Source organism: Rhododendron vialii, chromosome 9a (genome assembly GCF_030253575.1).
Source record: "Rhododendron vialii isolate Sample 1 chromosome 9a, ASM3025357v1".
NCBI lineage: Eukaryota > Viridiplantae > Streptophyta > Magnoliopsida > Ericales > Ericaceae > Rhododendron > Rhododendron vialii.
Genome location: NC_080565.1, coordinates 2,715,326 through 2,741,611, shown reverse-complemented (window position 1 = coordinate 2,741,611; position 26,286 = coordinate 2,715,326). Strand labels below are relative to the sequence as shown.

Here is a 26,286-nt window from a genome sequence, read left to right as displayed (position 1 = left end):
AATAGGAATATGATCATATTGCAAATTGAAATCCTCCATTTGTTATTTGATCCACAATATTTGGGCACAACAACTTCCGGCCGCTACATATTCCGCCTCGGCGGTAGATAGAGCTACGGAATTTTGTTTCTTGCTATGCCAAGACACTAGAGAGTGCCCTAGAAATTGGCAAGTCCCACTTGTACTTTTACGATCAACTTTGAAACCTCCAAAATCCGCATCCGAATAACCAATTAAATCAAATGCAACTCCACGTGGATAAAACAATCCTAAGTCATGAGAACCGGCAACATATTTAAAAATACGTTTAATAGCTTTTAAATGCGATTCTTTAGGACATGATTGAAATCTAGCACACATGCAGACACTAAACATTATATCAGGTCTACTTGCCGTGAGATAAAGTAATGAGCCGATCATACCTCGATACATCTTTTCATTGACGGCCTTACCATTCTCATCTTTGTCTAGCTTAGTTGATGTGCTCATTGGTGTGCTCGTTGGCTTTGATCCTTCCATGCCAAACTTCTTAATAAGTTCTTTCGCATACTTGGCTTGGTTGATTAGGATCCCCTCATTAGTTTGCTTGATTTGAAGTCCGAGGAAGAAGTTAAGCTCCCCCATCATACTCATTTCAAATTCACCTTGCATACACTTAGCAAACTCTTTGCACATATTATCATTAGTGGCACCAAAGACAATATCATCAACATATATTTGAATAATGAGCATATCTTTACCTTTGGCTTTAATGAAAAGAGTAGTATCAATTTTTCCACGAGTAAAGCCATTGTCAAGCAAGAATGAACTAAGTCTATCATACCATGCACGTGGTGCTTGCTTCAAACCATATAAAGCTTTTGAGAGTTTAAAAAACATGATCGGGGTATACATGATCTTCAAAGCCGGGAGGTTGTTTGACATAAACTTCCTCATTTATGAACCCATTCAAAAATGCACTTTTCACATCCATTTGATAAAGCTTGAAATTTTTGAAAGATGCAAAGGCAAGTAATATGCGAATAGCCTCTAATCTAGCTACCGGTGCAAAAGTTTCTTCAAAATCAATACCTTCTTCTTGATTATAACCTTGAGCAACAAGTCTAGCTTTATTCCTAACAATATTTCCGGATTCATCTAGCTTGTTACGAAAAACCCATTTAGTACCTATAATAGTGTGATCAAGAGGCTTAGGTACTAATGCCCAAACTTTATTCCTTTCAAATTGATTTAACTCATCTTGCATGGCCAAAATCCAATTTTCATCATCTTGAGCTTCCGGAAAGTTTTTAGGCTCAATTTGAGAAACAAAAGCTTGATTTTCACAAAAATTTCTATGAGACGAGCGAGTGGTTACCCCTTTCGAAACTTCTCCAAGAATCAAGTCCTTTGGATGGTTTTGCACGAATCTCCAATCCTTGGAAAGATCTTGGTTGTCTCCCATGGCATCTTGAGGTTGATTAATAACTTCATCTTCTTTGATTTGAGAGCTTTCTACTTGAGTATCACCATCAACTTTTTCTTGAATTGTCAAGTCATGAATCTCATGTGTAATTTCTAAGTCATCATTATTAACAACATCCTTAGTAGCACAAGGATTAGATTCATCAAAGGAAACGTGAATAGATTCTTCAACAAGATTAGTGCGCTTATTATAAATTCTATATGCTTTGCTAGTAAGAGAGTAACCAATAAAGATGCCTTCATCCGATTTTGAATCAAATTTACCCAAGTTATCTTTTCCATTGTTTAATACATAACATTTACAACCGAAGGCATGAAAGTAATTAATGTTGGGTATTCTACCATTCCAAAGCTCATAAGGAGTTTTCTTGAGGATAGGCCTAATTAAAACTCGATTCAAAATATAGCATGAGGTATTAACGGCTTCCGCCCAAAAATATTTTGGCAAAGAGTTTTCACAAAGCATAGTGCGGGCCATTTCTTCCAGAGTACGATTTTTTCTCTCTACTACTCCATTTTGTTGAGGAGTACGAGGTACGGAAAAGTTATGACCAATACCATGTTCATCACAAAACTTTTCATATAAAGAATTGTCAAGTTCTTTTCCATGATCCGTACGAATGTTAGAAATAACAAATCCTTTTTCATTTTGAACTCTTCTACAAAGTTTAGTGAAATTAGGATAAGCCTCATTCTTATGAGCTAGGAACATCACCCATGTATATCTAGAGAAATCATCAACAACAACAAGACAATAATAGTTTCCACAAAGACTTGGAGAGCGAGTTGGTCCAAACAAATCCATATGAAGTAATTGCAAAGGTCTAGTAGTTGAAACAACATTTTTGGACTTAAAAGAAACCTTGGTTTGTTTTCCTTGTTGGCAAGGACCACAAAGTCTATCTTTTTCAAATTTGATTTTAGGAAGACCTTTTACCAAATTTTTTCTAGAGAGTTTTGAAATAGCATCCATACTTGCATGTCCTAGGCGCCTATGCCAAAGCCAACTATTTTCACTCAAAGCGGAAAAACATTTTATATCACAATTACTTAAATCATTGAGATTAAAAACATATACATTTTCAAGTCTTTGTCCAACGAAGAGTGTCTTGTTACTTTTGACATTTTCAATGATACATTTGGATTTTTCAAAGATAACACGATTTCCTCTATCACATAATTGACTTATGCTAAGAAGATTGTGTTTTAAACCACTAACAAGTAAAACATCTTCAATAATAGGAGAATTACCTATATCACCGATTCCTATGATTTTGCCTTTGTTGTTGTCTCCAAATGTGACATGTCCACCATCTTTAGGCGAAAGAGAATTGAAAGCCCTCTTGTCACCGGTCATGTGTCTTGAACATCCACTATCAAGGTACCAACTTCCTTCCTTGAGAGAACTTTTGAAGCATACCTCGTTTTCTTCGATGGCCATGAAACACAAGTTAGCGACCTCTTGTTGCTCATCGTCCTCATCGGAGCTACTATCGTCACTATTGTCCCATGTGGCCATCATAGCTCTCCTTTTGTCCTTCTTTGAATATTTTTTGGCATATGGACATTCACTTTTGATGTGGCCGGGCTTCTTGCACTCGTAGCAAATGATTGGATCCTTTTTGCTACTTTCTTCTTTGCCTCCATCTTTTCTTGAAAATCCTCTGCCTTTGTGAGATGCTCTATTTTTGAGGAGTTTCTTGAACGTTTTTGTGATGAGCGCCATTTCATCATCCTCACTTTCGTTGCTTGAATCCTCCTTGCTTTTTGATTTGCTTGTTGTACTTTTGAAGGCAAGATCCTTAACTTTCTTCTCTTTTTCACCCTTGAGGTTGTGATGCATTTCCTCCGTCATGAGAGATCCCATGAGCTTGTCCATCGTGTATGTTGAGAAATCTTTGGATTGTAGGATGATGGAGGTGGTAGTGTCCCAATTGGTTGGCATGGAACGGAGCACCTTCCTTGTCATTTCGGATTGACTGTAAATCTTTCCAAGAGCTTTTAAACCGTTAGTAATACTAGCAAATCTAGCAAACATTTGAGATATAGATTCATCCGGTTTCATTTTGAAGAGCTCATAGCTATGCACAAGAATATCAATTTTGGACTCCTTAACTTGACTATCTCCTTCATGTGACATTTCTAACTTATCCCATATTTCTTTAGCCGATTCACATGCGGAAACACAATCATATTCATTGGGAGTAATAGCACAAAAAAGAAGGTTCATAGCTCTATAGTTCTTTTCTATTGAAGCCTTTTCCAAATGACTCCACTCATAATCTGGTTTAGGCATAGTCTCTTCTCCAACTTTCTTAGTAGGAATAATGGGACCATTTTTGATAATTTTCCATAGATCATAATCCGTGGATTGAATAAAGATCATCATTCTATTTTTCCAATGAGAGTAATTTTCTCCGGTGAACAAGGGAGGTCTATTGGACGATTGACCTTCGATACAAGAAACATTACTAGTGGTTGCCATGGATCTTAACTCTTAGATGGTTAATCTACAAACAAGAGCCGAGGCTCTGATACCAATTGTTACCCAAATTATGCAACCTAGAGGGGGGTGAATAGGATTGCTAGTAATAATTACCAATAAAAATTTATCTCTAACAATATATGCAAACAATAAGTATGCAATCAAAATAGAGAGATAGAGAGATAGAACCCGTTTATAGTGGTTCGGTCCGGATTTGTCCACGGTCCGGCCCTACTCCACTTCTCCTCAAGCAATTACTTGAAGGTTAGACTAATCTTTAAAAGATTACAACTTGTAAGTCTTGCGGGTGCTTACAAGAACCGAATGCCTCTAGCTTTCCCGAGGAGCTAGCACAACCGCAAGAATTTTCTCCGAAAACTTCTCAAAAACAATAACACCCAAATTCCAACCCGAATTTGGTCTTCTAAGCTTTCAAGTGTTTGACTCAAACACTCACTTAGGAAATACAAGTATGTGAAGAAGGTATGAAAATTATCGCTCACGACTTGTACAAATTTTCTCTCAAGAATAATATGAAAGTGGAAGAACAATGAGAATTTTTGGCTTTGATCTTTTGAGAATTTGCTCTTGCAATAATATGGAATGTTGTAGCTTGTGTATGTACTCATTAATGAGTTCTTGATGCCTTATATAGCCATCCATATGCTTCCTAGCCGTTGAAAACTAGCCGTTGGAAACTAGCCGTTGGAAACTAGCCGTTTGAAACTAGCCGTTGGAAACTAGTCGTTGGAAACTAGCCGTTTGAAACTAGCCGTTGGAAACTAGCCGTTGGAACTAGCCGTTGGAAACTAGCCGTTTGATAGAGTGGTCATCCGGGTGGTCGTCCGGTTGTCACAGCTTTCTGTTCAGACAGCCGGCTTGTCAGCCGGTTCGTCAACCTGTGGCTCACAATTTCATCTAAATAAACCGTTAAAGCATGTATTGAGCTCAATAAAGTCTTTGTAAATATAAATCATGAATCCAAGAGACTTTATGCTATATTTCAAGGTCACGAAAATATTTAATTCGGGAATCGACTTTTCGATAATTTTGTATTTGCCGAATAAAAATATCATTGAATTAATCATCAAAATAATTAATAGAGATGCATATAAATTTTCACAAATTATAATGCATACATTTTTCAACAGTAGGGATGTTCAACCCTAATGTACGATGCGTCATAGGATGACTCGATCCTCCTGTTATGGTCTTAAGTGAGAACATGCTAGATACATAATTTAGGAGAACTCACCTGGACCCTGGTACAGGATAAACAAAAGGAAGGGCAGACCTATGAGACGGTTGTAGTTAGTGGATATGGGAGGAAAGGATCTCATGGAGAGGATCCGTAGATTTCATATAAGATGATGGATAGTAAAGAAAAATATGATGTGCTTTTATGTTGTCCTTACTATAATTTGTTATATCGTTGATCTGCTAATTGTAGAGTAAGGGGTTAATAGGGTTGAGATTATCTACTGAGTTTCAAAACTCATTATGATGTCGTTGGGCTGACGTTTTATGCCAGGTAATCAAGAGACCGAAGAACAGAATCCTCTTCAAGATGATCAGTATCAGGGTGAGGACTTCCCAGGTGAGGAATGGGAGTTTGTCGAGCCTTGGATACCCTACCCTTAGAAGCTCTGTTAATTTAAAGTATTGTTATTTAAATTTTCAAAAGTGTTATCACATTTGTCAAACTCTATTTTTATTTCATTGGGTTGTAAGACAGTTAAGTTGCTTTGAATTCGTTATTTGAGATTTTCGTTGCTAAATCCTGTTTCATAAAATTTTATTTCTTAAATCAGTTTTATGGATTATTAAATCAATTAGAAATGATTTAATTAACGTGTCCGAAATTCGGGGCGTTACAATAGCCATTTGACCAGACTTTAGCGAAATATATAGGGTCCGGTAGAATCTAAGGGATTGTATCTTCTATCCTTAAGGTTAAGCATCCTTATCAATTGTTGCAATCATATGAAAGTCCGTATGCTTTCTTGTATGTGTTATTTTCTAGCTAATAAATGAATCGTTTTTCATTCATTTTATTAAGTTTCTGTCAATTGTTGCACTCATATATGATACGCGTTTAGTCCGTATGCTTTTTTGTATGTGTTATTTTCTAGTTAATATATAAATTGCTTTTCTTATCAAAAGAAACAAGCGATCAATTAGTAGGATGATGCTATGGTGTCCCCGGTCATTTTGGGGACACCGTAATTTTTGGCATAACTTCAACATTATGAGTATAACTAAAACTCATTACAAGCATAACAGAACCCAAATAAGGCATAACCAAGGAATATCTAAAAAACCAATCAAGACATAACCAAACCCAACCAAGACATAACAATCAAGTTATGTCTTGTTATGATTCTGTTATGCTTATAATGGTTTTGGTTATATTCATAATAGATTTTGGTTATGCTCATAGTGATTTTGTTATATATGCCAAAAGTTACGGTGTCCCCAAAATGACCGGGAACACCGAAATCATTCCCCAATTAGTAATATAACACGCTTATGGTATTATAGGCTAGCAATCAACCCATGCTATATATGCACATTACTTAACATTGCATCGATCGTAATTTTTTAAAAGCAAAAAAGGCTAATAATAGGCCTTAAGAACTGGACGTCCACTTTGAGCAAAGAACAGATTGGGCCGACGCTGTTTTGTGAGAGTTAATAAATGCATGGGCCAATAACAAGATTATACAAGGGAATGAACAAGCTAGCTAGGGCCTTGATTAAAATTGTGACATCCGCTTTTCGGTGGCCGGCGGTACTGCAGGATGGCAGGCTCCGTTCGGACGGGAGTGGGTAAGTCATGGTTTATAAGAAAATATCCCTCTTACTTGTATAAGGTCTTTTAAAGCCGTGAGGGCAGACCAAAGGGCATAAGAATTTCACAGTTAAGTGTGCTCAACCTGGGGGTAGTCCAGAGATGGGTGATTTACTGGGAAGTCTATGGGCTTTGGGCGTCCAAAGCGGACAATATTGTACAAAGATGGAGCGGGTCGTTACAAAAATATTACCACTACTTTAAAAGAGCTAATTTATAAATTGTAAAAATCAATTACGTACCCTGAGTTAAAAGAAGTATTTCAGCTCAGAAAAAACAATATGCTTCGTCTGGGGCTAGTAAAATAACTTCTTACGAGAGAAAAATGATTTACTAGAAAAAAAAAAAAAAACACGTCATTTTCCTAGAATCAATATTGTCAGCTTTTAAGAAATTTTCAATAAGACAGCTTTTAAGAAATCAATATTGTCAGAGAACATAATCGAAATCAACTATTTCTAAACACTAGTTTTCTATTAAAATAGTATTTGCCTAGAATCTGAAGTACTGTATCAATCGGCTTCTTGGACCAAACCATCAAGGTTAGGTCCACACTCCTACTGTTACTCTGTTGGGCCTTGTCGCTCCAACTGGGCCATGTAGTCCAGTGCGATCACATTTGCATCATCCAAGAATCTTATCTCTTCCACAAGAAATTTGAGAGAAGTCCCATTTATGGAGAGTTTCCACACAAGATCATCTCATTCACTGGTCCTTAAGCACGTGTTAGGGTGGCTTGAAGATTCAATATTGTGGTGGCAATCACGCAAGATCATCGATCTCATGCAATTTTTTTTTGCTTTTGTCGTTATTTGATTTTTTTTTGTATTTATTAGTTTTGCGCCTCATTTTTTTGGTTTTCTGATTCGTCTAGTCAATACAAATCGAAAAAATAAATTTTTTTTTACTTTTACCAAAATATTTTGGAAAATAATCACTTTTAGCAAAAATAAAAATTCAGACTTTTTTTTTTTAAAACTTAAAAGTGGTTATTTTTCAAAATATTTGGTTAAAAGAAAAAAAAAATACTTTTCCAAACTGTCTCGTCAAGACAAATTAATAAGTCACAAAAAGTTGGCGCAAAACTAACAAACGCGAAAAAATTCAAATAAGGCCAAAATCATAACTCTTAAAAAAAGTTAAGTGGAACATAGTCCAAGTTTGGACACCCCGTTGCCCATCACTGCCACAAATCCGTCCCCATCCCCACCACGAATCCTCATCGACATACTCCGCATCTCAGTCACCGTCCCTCGCATCCCTGTCTCTGTACGCCGTATCCATGTCGTTGTCCTCTGCATCTCCGTCGCCGTCCTCCATCCCACCCTCCACCGGAAGCTTTGCGGCATGCTGGGGGATATGATTGTTCCGACTCTGTCGATGGCAGCGCAAAAGTCTTCGTTTTCTGGGAGATGGAGTTGGAAGCTAAAGTCGGAGGTGGAGGCACGGAGCACCCTAGAAGGCGGTAGAGATTTGCCTTATTGGAGAAGAGGAAGAGCTTTGTTGCTGTGAGAGGGATTTAGCACCAGAGACAGGATTTGGTGCTTTTAGAGGTACTAGTGAGGAGCACGTGCGTTGCATGTGGCACATAGATTATTTATAAATCTTGTGTTATTTTTACACAAAAACAAACATGTAATAAAAATTCAAAATTTTCCAAATAACAACATAAATGGAAGTGCACTCGAAGGATTCGTTTTGCTCTGGATCACTCATCATTAGCAGAAGAACAAAAAAAAAACACACCAACGCCTAAATAATTGCAATGCTTTGTTTCCTGTCAACTAAGTATGGATCAGCCTTCTAATACTTTATATCGGGAATCTCTCAAACTTTTTGAAGGCATATTGACATAGTTGTTGGAGCGATGGATTCAGTATTCTCGGGTAGCAATAGACTGAAAGAGTATTCCTTCTAAACACGAAATCTAATGTTCCTTTAGATAATCTCGTCATCAAAAAATTGCAACCTATGTTAATCTTCGAGCAAAATTTGTCATTATTTATTCTACAAAATGTAGCTTCTTTTTTATTAGGATCATCCAACATCAAGCTACTATTTTACAAACACTAAATGGGTATTAGTTTACAAAGCTATCTTATCTTTGACTAACTGGGTGCTGGTTTGACAATCTTGTTGGAACAAGAAGGTGGGCATAATGAAATGCTTGTGATATGATCCTGGAAAAGCAACAAGCGGGATTTTTGATAAGGATAATTTTGACAAGGAATCTACGGAATAACTATATCGTGGATTAAAAAATTATAGTAACAATATTGCAAATATAGTAGAATCCATATTACAACTGCAAACATATTAATCCACAAGCCCATCTCTGATGTGAATCAATGGGAATAAGTCAGGTATTCAAGAACGCATGAACTAATTAACAAAAAAAAAGACAATTACTACTGGTTTCAAACCAATTCTAATGCACCGTGTGCAATACAAACGGGGTAACGAACAGAATTTTAGAATACTTATAACAGGTATCATCGGAAAATGAAGCACACCTAGTCATTAGTCAAAAGGGCTTTTTGCGAAGGAGAGTTTCATAGATTCATGGTCGTAACAGGTATCATCAGAAAATGAACTCTAAGGATCTTTTATTTGCCAAGAGATTTTTAGTAACATTAATAATTATACCTTGATGTCCTTGGCCACCAAACACTCATTGATGCAATAATTGAGGTGGTCGAGATCTGATTGGACTTTACACCACTCTCCCAACTCAGATTCGCTGATCTAAAGATGTGAGACTCTGGAAACACTTAAGGTTTAGTATTGTACCTGAATGGAGTGAATAAAAACAAAAGAGATAGGAAGCTGCATAAGTGATATCGAATAGATGCTACAACATAGAGCTCGCCTTCAAGATGTTTCATCTCCTAGATTTTACACTCCTACTTACTTGATTGATCACGTTAACATAATAGGCGGCAACCAGTGATGAAAGCAAGGCTTGAGGTGGGGTGCCATAGCCCACCGTTATGCCAATTACACATTAGTATATTACATTATAGAATATATCATATAATGGGACAATTTGACATCATTACACCCTGTTTGGCTGACTAATACGGAGATAGGTATAGGGGATTTGTCTCATATTAATCAACGTTTTTATGTTTCAACCAGTTAATTCATTTGTAGTTTGGGCCTCTGATATGTGCACTACCTATTGTCATGGTCTTCACCCAACCAATTATAAGAAAATGGGAAGCTCTTTACAGGAAATAAAATTATAGGGCCAATTACTTCAGAGAGGGAGAGAGTGAATTATTTCGGAAGAAAGCACTCAATTGTGAAGAAGGCAGAAGCAAAACTAAATAGGGAAATCACAGAGCAAAAGATAGTTTCTGTACAAGTTCCAAGCATGGGTTCTGACTTCTGAGCCCCTCCTCTTCTTTCTCTTTACCTCTCTAAATTTCTTTCAAGATAAGATTCCCATTTCTTCTTCCAATGCCGTGAAGTGGCGAAAAGTTAAAATCCCGTTGTCATCGGTGATGACACAAAGTTTAAATTCTATTACCGTAAGGTGGCACCCGTCGGGGACGGCGCAAGGCACTACAAGAAAAATTCAATTGGGTGACGAATGAAAATCGTCACAAATTGCATGTTTTTCGTCACAAATAATATAGGTGACGAAAAAAAATTTGTCGACTAAAGGTTGTCGAGTATTCTTACCTGGTGACGAAATCTATTTTTCGTCACCTATAGTGCCTTTTGATGACGAAATATTTCGTCACCAAAAAGTGAATAATTGGTAACGAAATTTTTTTCCTCACTTATTGTGATTTTTGACGACGAAATAATTCGTCACCAATGGGTCACATTGGTGACGAAATTTTTTGTCACTAATATAAGAAATCGGTGACGAAATTTTTCGTTGCGAAAGATGTTTTCATATGGGAAAAGAAATCCATCTTTCTTGCTCTTGCTGGGTTTCGAACCCGAGTCTCTTGAATTTTTCGCGCAAGCTCCAACCAACTGCACTACACACACTTTTTAGTAAATATTTGAAATATCTAATATATAACACATATGTTTAACATGAAAATATATTTCGAATATAATTTTGGACCTTTAAACATTAAAATTAGCAATTTTGATAAACATGAAAGTTGTAGGCAATTGAGTTATTGTTCAAACTCAATTTGAATTATCTCAATCGGAGATTTTAGTAAAGAGTTATGTCCGAAATACATTTAGTGACAAAACGCAATTCATAATTTTCGTCACGAAAAGTACCCATTTGACAACGAAATATATTTTTTGTCGCTGAAAGCGTTAAAATGGTGACGAAATTATTTTTCAGTCACCAAAGTTAAGCATTTGGTGACGAAAAAAATATTTCGTTACTAAATTGCTCACATTTGGCGACAAAATATATTTTTTGTCACCAAATGATTATCTTTGGCGACAAAAAATAATTTTGTCACCTTTTTTAAGCTTTCGGCGACGAAAAATGTATTTTATCGCCAAATGGGTATCTTTAGTGACGAAAATATTTTTTTCGTCGCTAAACAAGCATAATTGGTGACGAAATTATTTCGTCACGAAAGTTATCAAAAAAGTGACGAATTTATTTTTTCGTCGCCAAATATACTCATTTAGTGACAAAATTAAATTTCGTCGCAACTTTTTCGTCACTAATTTTCATTTTTCTTGTAGTGAGGTTTAAATTCCATTGCGGTGAGGGATTTCACTTGAGCTTTCTCTTTTATTAATTCCTTAATTTTCTTTCATCAGAGAGAAAGACTTCAGAATTCTATCAACTTGACATGATGAACAATTGTACCATTTTTCATTCCAGGAGAGAGAGAGAGAGAGAGAGAGAGAGAGAGAGAGAGAGAGAGAGAGAGAGAGAGAGAGAGAGAGAGTTCTTGTATGTCCGGGGTGATTATTTCAGTATGGGTTGATCGATCTTCAATTAAGACCCATCCTATGGTGTACATTGGCCGGATAAATTGCGCTTCCATTCCCATCGATGTTTTCCCACCAAATGGTAGTTATCACTTTAAGTAGGAGAATTCTGAAAAATAGCATGCCAATTTGTATTTGTACATGTGAAGTGACATTGGGCTACGGCGTGAAATGAAAACCTCATTTATCTAAGAAACATTTTGTCAAACAGTTTGTGTGCAAATGGCACAGTGAATATGGTGGACGATAATGCCTGACTATGTCTTTGAAAGGGGGCCAGGGGACAATGGTTCAATTAGAGGCAGGAAGGAAAACTGAATAATTATCTTACTTTCGTTTGGATTTCTGTTTGGCAGTGACATTTGATGGCGGTAAGAGTCGGTATGATTTTGGCAGTTTGATACTTGGATCTCTCTGCACAAAAGTACTTCGTCGCATGTGCAGTAGGTGGATGGGCTCGCGCTTTCGAACTTTCTCATTGGCAACAGGAGTTCCATGGAGTAGATGAATGGTATGGTGAAGCATTTCCGGAAGTAATTTATTCTTCGGCGCCAAGTGGCCTCAGTTGACAAGGGGTGTCATTTACCAAGGGGTGTAACTTTCTCGTTGGCAGTAGTAATTTTTCTGTTCCGGAAGTTCCTTCGACATTGTGTCATTTACCAAGGGGTTGGCTGTAGTAATTTTTCTGTTCCGGAAGTTCCTTCGACATTGTGTCATTTACCAAGGGGCAGTTGGCAGTTGGCAGATAAAATAAGGATTGTAGGATATAGAACAGAAATTCACAAAAATACTTGGGGGCATTTGTGGAAATTAAAAAGTAGAAAACTTCTTCGTGCTTTTAAAAGAAGTAGTATAGATTTAGCACTAGAGAAAGGATTGGGTGTACGTGGGTATGCGGTGCCCATGGGCAGGCCTACCCTTGGCAAGGGTGGTCTATCGATCCCACTAAAGGTGGAAATCCCCAGGAATATACATTAAATTTTGGAAATTTCGGTTGTTTTTGTCCCATAGATTTAGATCCTTTAGCTCTTGCCCCAAAGGAAATATAATTGCCCCATATATATTTTACACTTTGGTTCTTGTCCGAAAAGTATTATACTTGCCCTAGGTCTTTTTTAACCATTCAGATCTCTTTTTTTAGGTAATTTTGCCAACAATAATACTAGTCTTTCGTGTTAAAAATGGACAAACACAATGGGAAGGGGGAAGTATTGTTTAATGCTTCCTATCCACGTTACGTTGGTCAATTCTAATTTAGGACTTTGAATTTTGTGTATTAAGTTAAGCCCTATCATTAATCCAACTTAACTACCTCAGCAAACTTATATTGTGACCCTGTTTTGTTAATTAAAAATTATAATAAATTTAGGTCAAGTTATTCTGTGTGCTATGTTCATTGTTTTGCTCACCAAATATGCAACTTACTTGTTAGGGATTTCCCGAGCTAGTTCTGTTTTTTTGTTGTTTCTTATGACCATGTCAAAAAAAAAATAATAATAATAATAAAAATTGTAAGTGAAATGATGTTTAATGGATTGACAAATAGCTTTTTGTTCATGTATTACTCCCTCCATCCTTTTTCAAATGTACATGCTTGAAAAACAAGCCGCTGGAGGAGTCAACTTTCACATGCACTGTACTTTACACTTTTCTCATCAACTTTTCTCTTCTCTTACGCTTTTCACATCAACTTTTATTTCTACTTTCCAAAATTATCCTCCACTTTATACTTTTCACATCAACTTTTTACCTTCACTTTCCAAAATTATCCTCCACTTTACCCATTGAATTTTCAAAGTGGACACTTATTTTGGGACAGCCCAAAATAAAATACTGAAAATTTAAATAGGGTCCGAGGGAGTATATAAATAGGTATTTTTTTGTGTAGTATTAATATTGAATTTGTTTATCCTTTATCATGTGTTAATACAAAATTATGGAGTACGTGCTATAAATAACTTGACCCCAGTGATTATAAATTATGGGTCCGCCCGTATGCCTTTGGTTTGTTCAGTGGTTATGTAAAGCTTATGACATAGCTCGGGGATGATGTTTGGCCTGATTTTCATGATCTCACCTTGGGAAGACCTCCTCACAATTTACGTGTGTGGCATTTCATCCTTGATCGATGGTTTATTGGTTCCCAAATGTATTTCATGGTTTATTTGTTTATGAATTCACGATTTATTTTATTCAAGGTTTGTATATTCATGGTTTATTCATGTTTCTTTTTCTTTTTATCAAATCATGGTGTATTCCGTTAGTTCATGAAATCATGGCTCGAATTTGTATTTTTTAAGTAAATCATGTTGTATTCATTAAATCGTATTTGTTTCAATTCGGTTCAAATTGAAATAAATCATGGTGTATTCATGAAAAAAATATGAGCGATTTGACTATCCACCATATTTCAGAAAATATATTTTGTGGTAATTTTGCAGAAACAATTCATGAAATCGGTCAAGTCATATTTACACACGTTTAGAATATATATAATACGACCAATTTACGAAATTCACGAAAATTAAGGATTTGAATCACGAAAATAAGGAGTGAGAATGGTTTAGAATATAACTATTAAGAATTTTAAAAGTGGAGAATTCAAAATTTGCCCCATTCCTATCCATTAATCATTCCATGTTTTTGTTTGGAAAATTCTAAAATCAGCCCAATGGGCTGACAATAGTGAGTGTGTGAATGTGTATTAAAAGGTATAAAAAGTACACAGAAATACATGTTTTCCTTGTCTTCAAGTGTGGTTATCGTCAGCCCAGTGGACTAATAATAACAAGACCGTAACTTATTAAGAGGGCAATATAGGTAATTCATCATCTGAAATGATAACAATGTAATTGTTCAAAAAGTGTCTGATGAATTCGAATGAACTCTTGCTGAGCTGAAAGCAAAGTGCCGGCGCATCAAAGATTCCACAGGGGAAAAGATACGCGGGCAAGAGATGAATCTGACTGGGAGTTTTTAGTTGAAAATACGTATTCCGTAGCGAAAAACTAAACCTGAAGGCAACCGATCGATCTGTTGGCTAGCATATCAATTTTACCGGAAAACTAGGTTTGTGGCAATTTTAGGACAAAAAAGCACTATTACACCCGGGCCGTGTTGGGATCCAACTGAACCTTGGACCGAGGAAGACTAATTTAGTTTGGGTGCGAAAAACATTGTACAATTTGGGGCCTATGTTCTGATTACATTGAGAGGCTCAGATCATCGAAATTCAATAGAGAAATAGAAGGTGCGGACCGGAATCAGGTCAAGAATCCCTGACCTGATCTGGACTCTATATGTATATATATATATATATATATATATATATATAGAAATTCTAATTGACAACTAAAATTGAATTGTAATATTTGCTTTGCAACCTTCACCCTTAGGATATCTCTTTTTTTTTTTTGGAATGGATCCAGCTCCATCCGCAGGGCCCTTGCATTATCTAAATTTGACAAATATACATTCTGAAAAAACACCACCACAAGACCATAATTTATTGAAAAACAAGAAAAATCAAGGGACAAGCCCAGAAAATAATTCACGAACCATCTTCAACATGAGCGAACAAGAACTTCACCTTATTACAAACCATTCAGACACGAACAAAGAACAATCTACTATCATATTTGACCATTGTACCTTCACACAAAATGTCACCTCTTAACGTCGAAGGCTGTTACGTGGGAATGTCATGCTGCAGTTGAAACTATATTGCGCAGATATATTACTCTCATTGGTAGATGGACATATTGGCTCAGTGTAAGTGTTTGCTTGTGCTTCTTCACTCAGCAAACTTTCACTCTCTTCATGACTTTGTTGATTAACCCATGGATCCTTTTTATACTTCCTCAAGCCTTCTAATTCCATCACCACTTCTTTCATTGTTGGCCTCTCTTCACTTTTCAAACAAAGACACCTCTTCACAAGCTCCGCAATTGCTTGGAGTTGCTCCAAGGTCCCTTCCCTCACCAGCCGAGGCTCCAAAATTTGGAACAACCTATTTTCCTTCATTGCCACAATGAAGTATGTCGCCAAATTCCTTTCCTCTTGAGACCTCTCAAGACAAATAGGCTTTTTCCCGGTCAATAATTCTGCCAGAACCACTCCGAAACTGTAAACATCACTCTTCTCTGTTAACTGGCTGGAGTGGAAGTACTCAGGATCCAAATAACCTAATGTCCCTTGTACTAGTGTAGTCACTTGAGTTTGGTCTAAGGGGACTAATCTCGAAGCACCGAAATCTGCCATTTTCGCCACGTAGTTAATGTCTAGCAATATGTTGGCAGACTTGACGTCTCTATGAATGATCGGAACGGAAGCAGCAGAGTGAAGATAGGAAAGTGCACTGGCTGCTTCTGTGGCTATTCTCAATCGATTGTCCAATGTTAACCAGGATAATGTCTTATGAATAAGCTCGAATAGCGTGCCATTTGGTATGTACTCATAAACAAGTTCGGGAACCTCTGATTCAAAACAACACCCCAAAAGCTTCACAACATTCCTATGGTTCACTTGTGTTACGATCAATAACTCATTGATGAATTGCTCTACTTGGTTCCCATCCATTACTTTGGACTTCTTGATGGCGACTACGCGTTGATCAGGTAAAATTCCCTTGTACACCACACCATATCCGCCGCGGCCGAGTATTTGGTTCTCAGCATAGTTGTTAGTGGCTTTCTTTAGTTCTTCTGCTGTGAAGAATTTTGATGACTCTACACTTGTTCCATCAATTGAAGAAATTTTTTGTTTCATTAATAACCCACCATTTTGTTGGAAGAATTCCTCCCTTTGTTTGATTAGCTTTCTTCTATTGATGCAAGAGTATAGCCAAACTACACCAATCAGTAATGACAAGAAGCCAAAGCTCAATCCTAAAATAAAAAAAAGGTATAGATTCAGTCATTAGGTAATCTCTAATAAAACAAATAAAAGCTATTTTGTAATATGTTTTTTTTTTTTGGGTAAGTATTTTGCAATTTGTTGGAATGAGTTTTGCCCAGACTTTGTGTTTCGCAGGAGGAAATTGGTAATGATTCCAATAGATTAGTGGCACTACATACGCGTACAATATGATTCTTCATTTTTTTTTTTATGGACCAAAAAGAGATTTCCACATCATAAATGACAAAAAAGAAAAATTCTGTAGTAATACACCAAGGAGCGTCGTACAAAGAGGACCACACCTAGCTAGTAGTGTCATACAAATTTGAAATACCGAGGCTTTCAGTACGTGAATTCATCGGAGCAAAAGAGGTAGTTCAGATTTTCCATAGGAACCATATTGTGCATGATCTTTTTTTTCCCCCCTTAGGAGTAAAAGAGGTATACGTATGATAGCTGCTATGTTAAACTATCAACCATATGCAAGTGGAGTGGAGGCAGTTGATTCCTCCCTTATACTCCCATGCACATGGACGTTCGATTCCTGTAAGCATCCATCCCCCTTCTCAAATTTCTTAGGATAGAGTAGATTAGGTTTAACGAATGACAAAAAAAAGAACTATCAACCATATTGTGCATGATTCTTTCCCCCTAATATTGTACTCCCTTCGTCCCTATTTAAATATCCACTACAATTTTGCATGCATTTTCAATGACTTATATCCCTTGACGTATATTGCTAAAAATATGCAATATAAATCCAGTGTTCTAAACGATGGTCACCTAGGCCGATTAGTTCCTACCTAGCTAGGCGCTAAGCGGTGGTCTGATGCCTAGATTAGACAGCCGACTAGTCGGGCGCCTAGTCCCCACCTAGGCACTAGGCCAACTAGTCAACGCCTAGGCGCTAGGCACCCCTTTTCTGCTTGACTAGCGCCTAACAATTTGTAGAACATTGTATGAATTTTATTTGATAGATCTCAATTTTTCTAGAAGACAATAATTATAAAAACATAAAACAAAATATATGTCGAGAAATATAAGCCGTTGAAAATGCATGTAAAATTGCAGTAGATATTTAAATAGGGATGGAGGAAGTATGCATCAGCAGAGGTTAGCGGAGAGTTAGTAGGTTAGTTCACAGTGAATTTAGGGGCTATCCATAGCTCTGAATCTCAAACGCTTACGACGGATAAGTATTTTTCTCTAATAAGTTTATAACCACGCACAAACACACCAAACACTTTCACACACACTCATAATAGAGGCGGACCCCACACACACTAAAGGTGTGCAAATTGTATGGGGTCCACCCCTATTGTGAGTATGTGTAAGTGTTTATGTGTAGTTGTAATATTTTTTATTTTTCCCATTCGTCAATTTCACTCTCTCTTGCTCATGATCCAGAGCATCAGGAGTCAAGACAAGCAATGGTGGTTGGCATTTTACTGTTGTCCACTCACATTCTCTCTCCGCGTTAGTGTTACGATCATAGCCACGGTTTCTCTGTATTGACAAGTTCTACGGCAAAACACAATTTTATTTGTATCTCATTTCTTGAATTGTATTTTATTTATTTTTATTTCTAAGGTATCTGATTAGAAAGTGGAAGGAAATAAATAATATGTAATCGAGAAATTGAGTTTTTAGGTGAAAAAAAATAAAGAAAGATGAAGACAATCAAGAGTTTCAATATTTAGCCCTTCAAAAGGAAAGAAAAATCAACGAAACCCCATTTCAGTATATGACAACTTCACCGAATATACAAGTCAAACATTAAGGACAAATTATGTAGCCTTTTTTTATTATACATACATAAAAAGTAGGAGTGAGCATGGATCGGATTGGTTCGGTTTTCTAGTAAACCAAGAACTAAACTACTTACCGACGGATTATGAATTTAGGGAACCAAACCAACCCACAAAAAGCATAGGAAAAAACCAATCCAAACCATTGGATAACGGTTTGGTTTCGAACCACAGTTTACTTTAAACTGAAATATCATCTTCGTAAACTATTTAAAGTACTCCAAATTGTGGAGATAACTAAGAATTAGTTTTCACTTATAGAAATATAGGAATTAATTGAACCGTGGAACCACTATTCACTGAATGAAGCATTATATATTTATATACCATATACTTTTGGTGTGTCAAAATTCTAGGAATAAGTTTTTTTTTTTTTTTTTTATAACGTCACTGGATTTTAACAAGCAAAATTACGAAAAATCCTTAATCAAAATAGAATTAAGAGCGGGCAGGATACGACCCGTAAAATGGAAAATTTAATTATAGGAATAAGATGTGATATATAGAAGTTTATGCTAAATAATTTTGATAGTAAATGAATACTGAATAGGACGGTGGATTAAATAGATTATTAATTTAGGAAATTAATTGACTGTATATAACTCTCAAGTATAATTAATCTTTCTCGTTCAATAAGTTTAAACTAATTGTACGAATGATTACGTAAAAAATTAACTCAATTAAAAAATTATTACGTGGTGGCTGCTCGATGCTGAAAAAGTTCTCCCACTAGCGCCATCTCTAGTGCTATAGTTAATGGGTGGGTTTGCTTAGAAACTTTCTGACTTAGGCCGAATTCTTTTGAAGTTAACTTAAATTTATCAGGTGGTGTCCGCTCGGTGCATTCGGGATGTCCATTTCGATTTTGGACGCACTACAAGAAATTCAGGATCTCCCAACGGTTTTTTTCGCAACGGTTGAGAAAACCGTCGGTATAGATGGTGTATAGTAACGGTTTACAAAATGTTACTAGAAACAGGACTATAGCAACGGTTTTCATGTGACCGTTAATAGATTACAACACTATAGCAGCGGTTTTCATTAACCGTTACTAAAAACTGGACTATAGCAACGGTTTTCATGAAAACCGTTACTATAAACTGGACTATAGCATCGGTTTTCATTAACCGTTACTAAAAACCGGATTCAAAAAAAAGATTAAAAAAATCCGGTTAGTATAGTATAAATATTAAAAGGTGTATGATTTTTTACAAGTTATGGGCTAGCACAGTTGGTTCGCGCACGTGCGCGCACACACGAGGTCGGAGGTTCGATTCTCAGGAGGAGCAAGAATATTTCGCCTGCCACGTCAGCGCCACGTGCACGCGGGGCGCCATGCGAGCGCCATGTAGGCTGCCACGTGGGTGCCAAACGGGCGACATGTGGCTGCCACATCAGTGCCACGTGGAGGCTTACGTCACACCGTGGTTGGTTTTTAAAAAAATGAAAATTGCCTTTAGCAACGGTTAATGAAACCGTTGCTAATGAAACCGTTGGTAAAAAAAAATCTGTACCAACGCTCGTCGAAACCGTTGCTATATCTCTACAGCAACGGATATATTGCAACGGTTTTGCCGACGGTTCTCGAACCGGTCGAACCGTTGGTATAGCCTAAACGGGTCTCTACCAACGGTTTTTGGGTTTTTTGGCAACGCTTTCGACCGTTGCTATAGAACGATTTTCTTGTAGCGACGGTTCGGATTTGAAGAGAAAAAAAGCAAAGAGAAAGATGAGAGAGAGTGTGAGGGTGAGAGAAGAGAGGGTGTTTCACTCTGGGCCATTTAATTAATACACTTTTGGATGGTCCGAATGTTTTGCTCGGACACCACATCAGCCGGACGACGTGGTACCCACCCGGCACTAAAAAGTTTCTCCCTTAGTGGGCTATTGACTTATTTGGAAAGGATTTCAAGGACTGTGAAAAGGCTATTGTGCATGACCTTAATTACCAACAAGAGAATTGGATCTGAAGTAGATTTTTTCTTTTTTTTAATTGGGCAATTACGTACCTAGAGATAACTTGATCACCGGGAATTGTGAGGGCTCGGGAGTGCACCCACTTCCGTCTATTGTTCCATCGCCAGAGTAATGATCAGGACATACACAATAATAACTTCCTGGAATATTTTTGCAAATTGCACTCGCAGCACAGTTATTGAGGACGAGGTTGGTATTGTTACACTCGTCAATATCTGCATGCCAATAGATCATTAAGGAATTGGTACGCTGATGATTTTATAACAAAGTAATCTATCGAAAGATTTTGATACATCACTTTTACTAAGGGTGTTTCCGGTAATGAAACATTGGGAGAAAAAATTTGTGGGAATAAAGTTGTTAGGTGTTTCTGATAATGAATAAGGTATTGAAAATGTAAAATTGTTTCAGGTAGTGAATATGTTACAGATGAATTTGTGAGTAGAGTTACTATAGTAAAAAAAATTTTGTTGACTAGTTAGTTACCGTGAATAAGATTATAAGATGGTACAATACCAAAGCTCGTTGATTTGTGTGAACGTCATGCTAAAATCGTCTATATTTTTCTGCAAATTGCTACCGAAAACATGGCCTAATGAACAAGTTTTTAGAAAAAACTTGTAGCAATCAAGTGTTGAGAATATAAGTAATAAAGTTGCCCATCTCTCTAACAGCTTAAATTTTTAGATGAGTTGATGGTTAATAATCTAATATGGTATTAGAGCAGGCATATAAATAATAAAGTTGTCCCTCTCTCTAATAGCTAAAGCTCTTAGATGAGTTAGTGGTTAATAATCTAATATCAAGTTGTTAGGTATTTTTGGGAGTGAATAAGTTGTTGAAAAATGTCAAGTTATTTCCGGTAATGAATAAATTGTAGATGAGTTTGAGAATAGAGTTACTATAGCAAAAAAAGTTTTTTTTAGAGAACTTTTTTGTTAGTGTAACCAATATAGTAAAATGTTGAAACTTGTTGATTAGTGTGACCAAAATAGATCAAAAGGATAGTGATTTTGGCACTCCACTTTCGTACGCAGGCGCTTCATTTTTAACGTAGTAACTTCATGTATAAAATGGAGCGTCGTATAAAGTTAGAGCGCAGAAATCAATTTCCATGGAAAAAAATGCCTAAATGTTTTTCGTTAAGGGTGCAAGGTGTGCCTTTCATATTTTAAGTCACAAAATTTCATAAATGAACAAAATTTTTTTTTTTTCTTTTTGAACACATTCAATTCATTTCATAACAAAGCCCGAAGGCAATACAGATTTCATCAAAAAATACAAGAATGAGTCAAAACTATTCAGACTTCGACACAGGCACCCCCTGCAGAAGCAAGACCGGCGAAATCGCCAGATGAGAGCCAATCAAGGCCTAGATAGTAGAGAATCCCAAACGGACCGGATCCCAACTCAAACCCGAGAAGCGCATATGAAATCTGGACGGCAAGAGCCATTCACCGGAGCAGAAGTAAGCCAGATGAACCTCAACCCACCAACAACCACAAACAACCCCAACTTCGGACGATCCTCAAAAGGCGCCGGATTATTTGCCCACCTCCTCTTCCACACCAGATTTGGGGAAGCCAAACTGGTACCAAACCGGACTGATTTGGGGGAAACCCAAGTCAACCGGTAGAAAGCAAATTAAAAACAGACAGAAAACCAAAAAAACCCCAAAACACTCCAGCCCCATTATTCATACCCAAAATCCCCGGAAATCGCCACCTACAGCCGCCTATCACCGGAGCTTCCTCGCCGAACCAGATCAGAGGAAACACGGGGGCTAAGCCACGCAACATTCCATCCTGACTGAGGGTGAGACGAAGCCAAAAACCGGAACAGTGGGATAGAAGGGAGAGAACCGAAGGAGAGGGTAGAGGGAGGGGAGGAGAAGGAGGGGGAAAGAGGGAGGGGGAGAGGCGGCGGAGGCAGGGCCTCCCCCCGAGAAAACCTAACTGTTGAAAGTTTCTAGAGAGAGAGAGTCTTTTTTTCTAGAGAGAGAGAGTATGTCAGCTTAAGGAAAAATGAACAAAAAAAATATTAAACACGGTAAAAGAAAAATATTTTTTTGGTTTTGTTTGGGGTAACATGGTAAAAGAAAATTAGAAAATATCGATATTGGAGCGGTGAGTGACATTCTATAAATTTGAAGACAGAGAAAAGTAATTTAAAGAATGGCTTCAAATTATTGTGTTTTAGGAATTTGTTAGAGCACATATTTCATGCCTCATCGCTCAAATTTCCCTTAATTTGCTATCTGAAGGATATGTCAGAGATGCTCTTTTGAGTTTACCACATAGCATTAATTATGATTTGAAAAAAAAAACAAAAAATAGCAGAGCCAACAATAAACCTGTGCATCCAGGATTGAGATAAGGATTTCCCTTGTAACCATACGTGCAGTTGCAAAGATATCCTCCATAGCCGCTCTGTGAATCGGTACACGAAGTATTGTTCTGGCATAGGTATGATGATGCGTTCGAGTTTTGAGCTTCAGCACACGTTTGGTTTCCGATCACAAAATCTAGTACCACGGATACATTACCGACGGTTCGGTTTATGAAAGTGGGGTCCTCAAAATCTGATGCACCGTTGAACTGGAAGCTGTCCTGATCCCCCAGAAATGCATAGGTACAGGGGTCAAATGACAAAACCTGTTTAAGAGGCATAAGAGCAAGATAAGTAGAAGAGAATGACTTTTCAGGTAGTTTTAATTTTAAGAGAATAGGGTGTGCAACTTCTCTCCAAAGGGACTGGAGCATCAAGTGTTACCCAATTTCGGGATTGGGACGTACAGTCGAAACCAGGGATTTATTAAAGCTTGTCGAGATTATCAATCATGCCGAAATTTATATGGATAGAATAACAAAGAACATTTCTGGAGAAAAATTATTCCGTAGTAGTATCCATTGGTATCCGATCAACACGATGGACTCCACAATGTCTAAATATGATGACAAATGGACCCCACAATGTGTGGTTCTTCTTAGTTATTTACAAAGGATAAAGAAGACAAGAGGAAAAGTGGGTTTGTGTCTGCTGGCCTTGGGGAAGGAGAGATATATAAGATGGATCCAATATGCATTGTCAAGGTACGTTGGACTGACAAGAGGGTATATTGGTCACTACAGATGCCAAGCAATATCGTGGCATCTTATTGAATTCTTCTAATGATTTTCTTAATTACTATTTTTCACGTGTACTATTTTTCATTAAAAAAAAGGAAAACAAAATCCAAACCTGGGTGTGACCGTTGATGCTGCCTAGGGAAGCAGTGAAGTTTTTCAGCCCCTTTGGAATATCGATTTGGCAGCAACCAATCCCGGTACAAATCCCAGCAAGCACGTTACCCGTATCATTCGAGCATATGGACAAACATCCGCTACTAAAAGACCCGCCTAATTGATAATCCCCCGAGAACAGGCCGTAGTCGTCGCAGCCGACGACTGTGAACTTATTTGCCGTGTCCGAAAACGTGTATGGCCAGTCACTCCCCCAATACATCGAGATCATGGTAGCAACGTTCACGGCCCCGGTCTGGTTGTAGCACATGGAAGCGACGATGTTCCGGACCCGGACTTGAGTCTGGGAGAATGATATGACCTCGAGGCCGCCGAGGAAGAGCTTCGGAGGGTCAAAAAAAGTGCTGCAGTTGAGCTGGAAGTAGGAGCTGATGGAGCAGCTGGACGAGTTTCCGATGCCGAACGGGTACGGGACGGGTATGTTCCCGCATTTGGCTTCGCAGCCGGGCTTGGGGATGAAGAAGCTGGAGTTCGTTACAGTGGTAATGTTAGGGTTTGTGTTTATTCCTATCGTGGGTTGTGCTAACAGGAGGCACGAAAAAAACAAAAGGAGTAATACATGGAGATACATGTTTAAGGATGGACACATAATCAAGAGAGAGAATGCACTTCGACAATCAAATGAGCTTATGTGTCTATCTCTCTCCCCCGTCACATATATATATATATATATATATATATATATATATAAGTATAGTACTCCCTCCGTCCCTTTTTAAGTGTTCTGCTTCGTAACTCCAACTTATTAAAAAGACATCATCATTACACCTTTCACATCAATTTTTTCCTCCACTTTCCCTACTTACCCATCCTCATTACACTTTTACTCACTAACTTTTCAAAATAAAATCTACTTTTAGGGACAAAATAGACAATACACCAACTTTTACCCCCCTAACTTTACAAAATGGACACTTATTAAGGGACAGCCCAAAATGGAATACTGGACACAAAAAAATGGACGGAGGGAGTAGTACATACTAAATACCAAAAAAATAATTATTCAAGTCCAAGTGGAATGCTTTGACTTAATCACACTGCTACAATAAACCATGGAAAAATCTAAAATCAGTTCACTAGGTTGACAATAAGAAGTGTGAATGTATATTAAAAAGTGTAAAAAAATATATAGAAATATGTGTTTTCCTTATTCTCTTGTGTGCTTATTGTCAACCCACTGGGCTGACAATAGAAAGACCGATAAACCATAAAGATCACAGTTATTGGCCATGATGGTAAGTTTTTTATCACGCTTCTGCTACCGTGATGGATCTGGATGTGATTGTAAGTCATTCTCTTTTATTACGGTTATAAACTGTGATTGAAGGAGAGAAACAATCATGGCCAAAAGGCGTGATCGTTTCTCTTTTATCATGATTATAAGTTGTGATTGTTTCTCTTGGGCGTGATTGTTTATCTTTTTTGAAAGTGATTGTATATCACTTTAGATCACGGTCTGTAACTGTGATTGAAAGTTTAAAATAATCACACCATAAACTGAGATGAAAAATTATTGCGCGTGATCTTTTCTTTGAATCTATTAGACCATCTTTTCTTGTAATTGCCAAGTTTCAAACTCACGCACTCTTGATTGATTTCTCAAGTCCTTACCACTAAGCTAGCCAAGAACTTCCGTTACATTAGGAAAACAAAAATATTTATATTTACTTCCTAAAGTGAAAAAACTTTTTTTTTCTTTAAAATTTGCTGAATTTTTTGAAATGCAATTAACATGATATTAAAATATATATAAAAATACATACATTGAAACTTCCCATTTGGTCTAATCCAGGGGCGTGTTTGATAGGAGGTTTCGAGGGGAGGATTGGATTAATAATCCCATGGGGTTGTTAATACCTTGTTTGGTTAGGTTTTTGTAGGGGGGATTAGTTATCCCATGGGATTGTTAATCCCCCAAAATGGGGGTATTAGCAATACCATGGGGGGGGTGTTACTAATAATCCCATCCCCATGGGATTGAGCAATACATGTTTAAAAACCCACTTCAATCCCAATCCCAATTCTAATCCTAGCCAAAACAAACATGTTATTTACAATTCCTTTCCATTCTCAATCGAATCCCAATCCTAATCCCGTGCAAAACAAACATGAATAAATAATTCATCTCCTCATTAATAATCCCACCTCATTCTCAATCCCAATCCTAATCCCATATCATTACGAATCCCCTCAAAACGAAATCTGCAATCAAACACGCCCCAGAGGTTTATGTACGCCATCAATATAGTCATGTGCTTAGCACTGAATTGATTTCCAATTAGAGAACGTGAGTGATTTAGAAATGCCTCAGACATAACATTGCATGCCTATCTATTACGTACACATAAAGACGGAACCAAGATTTTACCATAGTAGTGGTGAAATGTATACTAAAAAAATAAAAATAAAATACATTACAATATTAATAGTCATCGGCTCCGAAAAAAATTAAAGTAACATAACAAAAACTAACTAAATGATGTTTGTCATTTACACATGGAGTACAAACGAAGACAAATTTAAATTTGGGCATCGATAATGGCATAATAATTAAATTCTCTTAATTTTTTTAGGTTA

General features: G+C 37.2%; 1 protein-coding gene across 1 annotated transcript; it reads right to left on the bottom strand.

Annotated features, from left to right (window-relative positions):
- Window positions 1-15,244: 15,244 nt before the first annotated feature.
- Window positions 15,245-24,317, bottom strand: LOC131301954 (wall-associated receptor kinase 2-like). Its single transcript, XM_058328481.1, has 4 exons — window positions 23,648-24,317; window positions 22,761-23,061; window positions 20,440-20,622; window positions 15,245-16,612 (listed from the first exon to the last, which is right to left on the bottom strand). Exons 1-4 carry the CDS (start codon window positions 24,296-24,298, stop codon window positions 15,399-15,401), a joined length of 2,349 nt encoding a protein of 782 aa, XP_058184464.1. The 5' UTR covers window positions 24,299-24,317; the 3' UTR covers window positions 15,245-15,398.
- Window positions 24,318-26,286: the final 1,969 nt, after the last annotated feature.

Excerpts from the sequence above, each read along its gene's own strand:
- LOC131301954 (XM_058328481.1), bottom strand. The coding sequence starts at position 24,298 with ATGTGTCCATCCTTAAACATGTATCTCCATGTATTACTCCTTTTGTTT. Across the intron at positions 23,062-23,647 it reads GCATCAACGGTCACACCCAG|GTTTTGTCATTTGACCCCTG; the intron begins GTTTGGATTTTG and ends CCTCTTAAACAG. Across the intron at positions 20,623-22,760 it reads TCTCAATCCTGGATGCACAG|ATATTGACGAGTGTAACAAT; the intron begins GTTTATTGTTGG and ends ATTGGCATGCAG.